Here is a 3,496-nt window from a genome sequence, read left to right as displayed (position 1 = left end):
TAGATGGCAGTGAGTTTTAGTTTTTGTTTTTTTTAAAGATTGGCCCTTTACAGAAAAAAGAAAGAAAGAAAAGGTGTTGACCCTGGTTCCTACCAGCAGAAAGAAGAAACGTTTCAAAATTACTAATCTCCAGAGTGCTGAGGATGTGCGGTACATTAAAACAGGGTACCATTAAATGTGGAGGGGCCATCACTTCCGTGAGTTAACAGGATGCTATGCCCCTAAGAGTAGTAGTAAAGCTAATTCAGAGTCTGTAGACAGCCCTTAACTTTTAGTAAATTCAATAAGAGATCAGAGAACAATGGATTGGAGACAAGGAAACTTACCTGTGGAAACCCACGACAAACAAAATGTTAACACAGCTCTGTGGGGGCCTGCATTGTAAGGATCAGCATGAACCCAATCCCCAGCATACAGAGACTAATACAGCCCTCACATTGCTACTTCTCCATCTGCACTGCCAGCTGCCCCCTGAGCAGTCTCTCTCTCTCCTCTCTCGCCACCTGGAGTTCTCTCAGAGCTTACAAGTTAAAAGAACATCATTTTTCAGGCAGCCAAACAAGCAGGCACCAGCACAAGTTGGGGGAGTCCATATGACACCCCACCCTGCTGACCTGCTGGCCACAAATTTAGAGCTGATTTCCCACTACCCTCTCAGGATGCCAGCCATAGCTGCAGGAGTCCACTTAATGTCTGACCTGCTGGCACTCACCACCCCTTTGGAGCCTATAACTCCCTGGAACAATTTCCAGAATTTATGGAGAGTGTACCACACTTTGGGCTACTGATTTATTATAGCCAAAATGTTGATCAATGAAAAGATGCAAGGGGCGTCACCTGAGCTCCCAACAGAAAGTTTCCCAGTTTCCAGGGAAATGCCGCTGTCCCAAGAGCTGATGTTCTCATCGACGAGAGAGCTCTCGGAGCCTTCATGTCCATGGCTTTTACTGGCCAGCCCTGCTTGATAGGCTACATCCTGCCTCCTGCGTCTGGTCAATGTTGGCCTCCCAAAGTGAGCCGTTAGCTGTCCTGCCAGCCGTGACTCCTCAGTACAAGTTGTCAGGTGGCCCGCCAGTTTCAGACCACCCATTACCCCAGTGGCTATTCTCTGAAGTCCAGGGCAAAGGCGATCTTACGTAGGGAAAACACTTTGTCCTTTGCCCCACCAAACCCATTCTTGTCAAGTCAATTCTGACTCGTAGCAACCTTTTAGGACAGAGTAGAACTGCTCCACTGGGGCACCCAAGGCTGTACATCTTTATGAGAACAAACGGCTGCATAGTTCTACCACGGCAAAGCCAGTGGGTTTAAACTGCCCATCTTTCCGTTAGCAGCTTTAACCCCTGTGCCACCAGGACTCTTTACCCCACCCCAAACTCTCCAGACTCATTGCATAGAGCTGAGGCCGGCTCGCTAGAACTGCGCCTGAGTTTCCAACACTGCGACTCTTGAAGGGAGGGAGGAGCTGTCTCTCGCCCTAGGAGTGGCCGGTAGTTTCAAACTGCCGACCTCGAAGATCACATCCCAGTACACCACCAAGGCTCAGGACCTTTTAAATAAATACCAATAATAGACAGTAATTTTGTTCTGTGAAGATATTTTTTAAATTCTTCTTATAAAATCAAGCCTGATTTTACTGAGTTTATACAAACAGGGTTTATATAGAGGGGGAAAAAAATCAATGACAAAATGTTTTGATTTCCCCTTGTAACACATTTTAATAGCATGATGTTTAAAATTTTTAAATTTGTTTTTTAATCAGAAAGTCGCATTCTTTAAAGAGCCCAGATTATGACAATTTCTAGAGGCATTATAGCAATTGAGCGCAAAGCTTATTATCATCCATAATAAACAGAAACTTTTCCTTTTCAAGATGCAAATAGAGCTTTTGTTTAGGGTTTGTGCTGTCTTTCTACCCCCTGGGGTAATTTTCACCAGAGAAACATGCTGCAGTCAGCCTCCCTAAAGATTTAAGAAACCCCATAGGGCAGTTCTACTCTGTCCTATAGGATTGCTATGAGTCAGAATGGACTTCGTGGCAATGGGCTTTATGGGGGGGGCTATGCATTGGGCTGCAAGTTCATCAGTTCAAACCCACCAGCTACTCCTCTGGAAAACTGTGAGGCCTTTTGCACCCATAAAGATTTACTCTTTTGGAAACCCATCGGAGCAGTTGTACTAGGCTGCCTCACGGGGTTGCCGTGAGTAGGAATTGAGGTATGATAGTGGGTACTGATCTTCACTCATGCCCAGGTACTTATCTTCAATCATCCCTCATGCTTTTTTGGTTTGCTCATCAGACCCAAACACCCGAGAGCTATAAGACTGGATGTGAACTTCAAGTACGTAGCTCTGCAAATTAACCATGTGGCATGTTGGGGAAACAAACAAACCCCAAACAAACATGTTGCCTGTAAGGAAACCATCTGTAAGCTCTGCTTTGATGAAGCAGTGTCTCACATGCGGCTCTAGGACAGTGGGTTTTGCTGTTCAAAATTAATTCAGGTGGAAAAAAAAATGCTCCAGTTTGGTACCTTGAGACTAACAGAGGCTGATTTGAAATAGTAGGGAATTCCAAATAGAAGACTTAACTTTGTCTAATTATCCCAATGGTCATCTTTAATGACTGTGAATTTGTCTTTCTAGGAAGCAAAACGTTTTCAGAATATTGACAAGTCGTGGATAAAGATAATGCAGCGAGCGCATGAGAACCCCAACGTGATCAGTTGCTGTGTCGGCGATGAGACTATGGGGCAGCTGTTACCTCATCTACACGAACAGTTGGAAGTGTGTCAGAAGTCACTAACAGGGTAAGAGCGTACTTTTAAAATTGCCTATTATTTTTATTATTTTAGATGTGATGGTGCTTTATCCCAAGCGAGCTAATACCTTGGGGTGCATGTCGAGTTTGCTCATGATGATGGAGGTGTAGGGATAGGAATGTACAGTTTCACATAAGTTTACTTTTTCTGGTGGGGAAAAGGGCTCCTTTGCCTTGAGGGTTGGTGGGTGAAGGCACTGTATTACTTTTCTAGGGTGGCTGTAACAAATCACCACAAACTGGGTGGCTTTCCACAGATATTTCTTCTCTAAAGGCTCTGGAAGACAGACATTCAAAGTCAAGGCCATGCTCCCCCTAATTCTCCAGGGAGCAATCTCTGCTATGACTTTCTCCTGGCTTCTGGTGGCTTTGGGCAGTCCTTGGCTGGTGGCTGCATGACTCCTGTCTCTGCTTCCATCGTCACAAGGCCTTTCCTCTTCTTCCTCTGTCTCTTGTCATTGTATTTAGTGCCCACCTGGATAATCCAAGATGATCTCCCCAGCTCAAGATTCCTAACTTAGGTCCCTATTCAAAGACCCCTGTGGTAGTTACATAATCTGGTGTCAATTTGAGACTACTAAGAGTGAAGGGGTGGAGTTTAGCCTGTCAATCAGGTCGCAGCTTGATGACCTCATTTGGAGGCACAATGAAGGTAAATAGCTTGCTGGAGGCCAG

The 3,496-nt window shown here is 45.1% G+C and overlaps 1 protein-coding gene across 1 annotated transcript in view; it reads left to right on the top strand.

Annotated features, from left to right (window-relative positions):
- The window catches only part of DNAH8 (dynein axonemal heavy chain 8), a 369,956-nt gene that overhangs the window by 143,028 nt on the left and 223,432 nt on the right, over window positions 1-3,496 (top strand). Inside the window, exons 31-32 of the mRNA XM_045294778.1 lie at window positions 1,051-1,120; window positions 2,647-2,810. Of these exons, the coding sequence (XP_045150713.1) occupies window positions 1,051-1,120; window positions 2,647-2,810 (234 nt within the window). The remainder of the gene's footprint in view (window positions 1-1,050; window positions 1,121-2,646; window positions 2,811-3,496) is intronic.

The sequence above is a fragment of the Echinops telfairi genome, unplaced genomic scaffold (assembly GCF_000313985.2).
Source record: "Echinops telfairi isolate 266 unplaced genomic scaffold, ASM31398v2 ScPeMD7_3533;HRSCAF=4204_1, whole genome shotgun sequence".
Lineage (NCBI taxonomy): Eukaryota > Metazoa > Chordata > Mammalia > Afrosoricida > Tenrecidae > Echinops > Echinops telfairi.
Note: the sequence above shows the minus strand (reverse complement) of the source record. Positions and strands in the feature narration are given on the sequence as shown.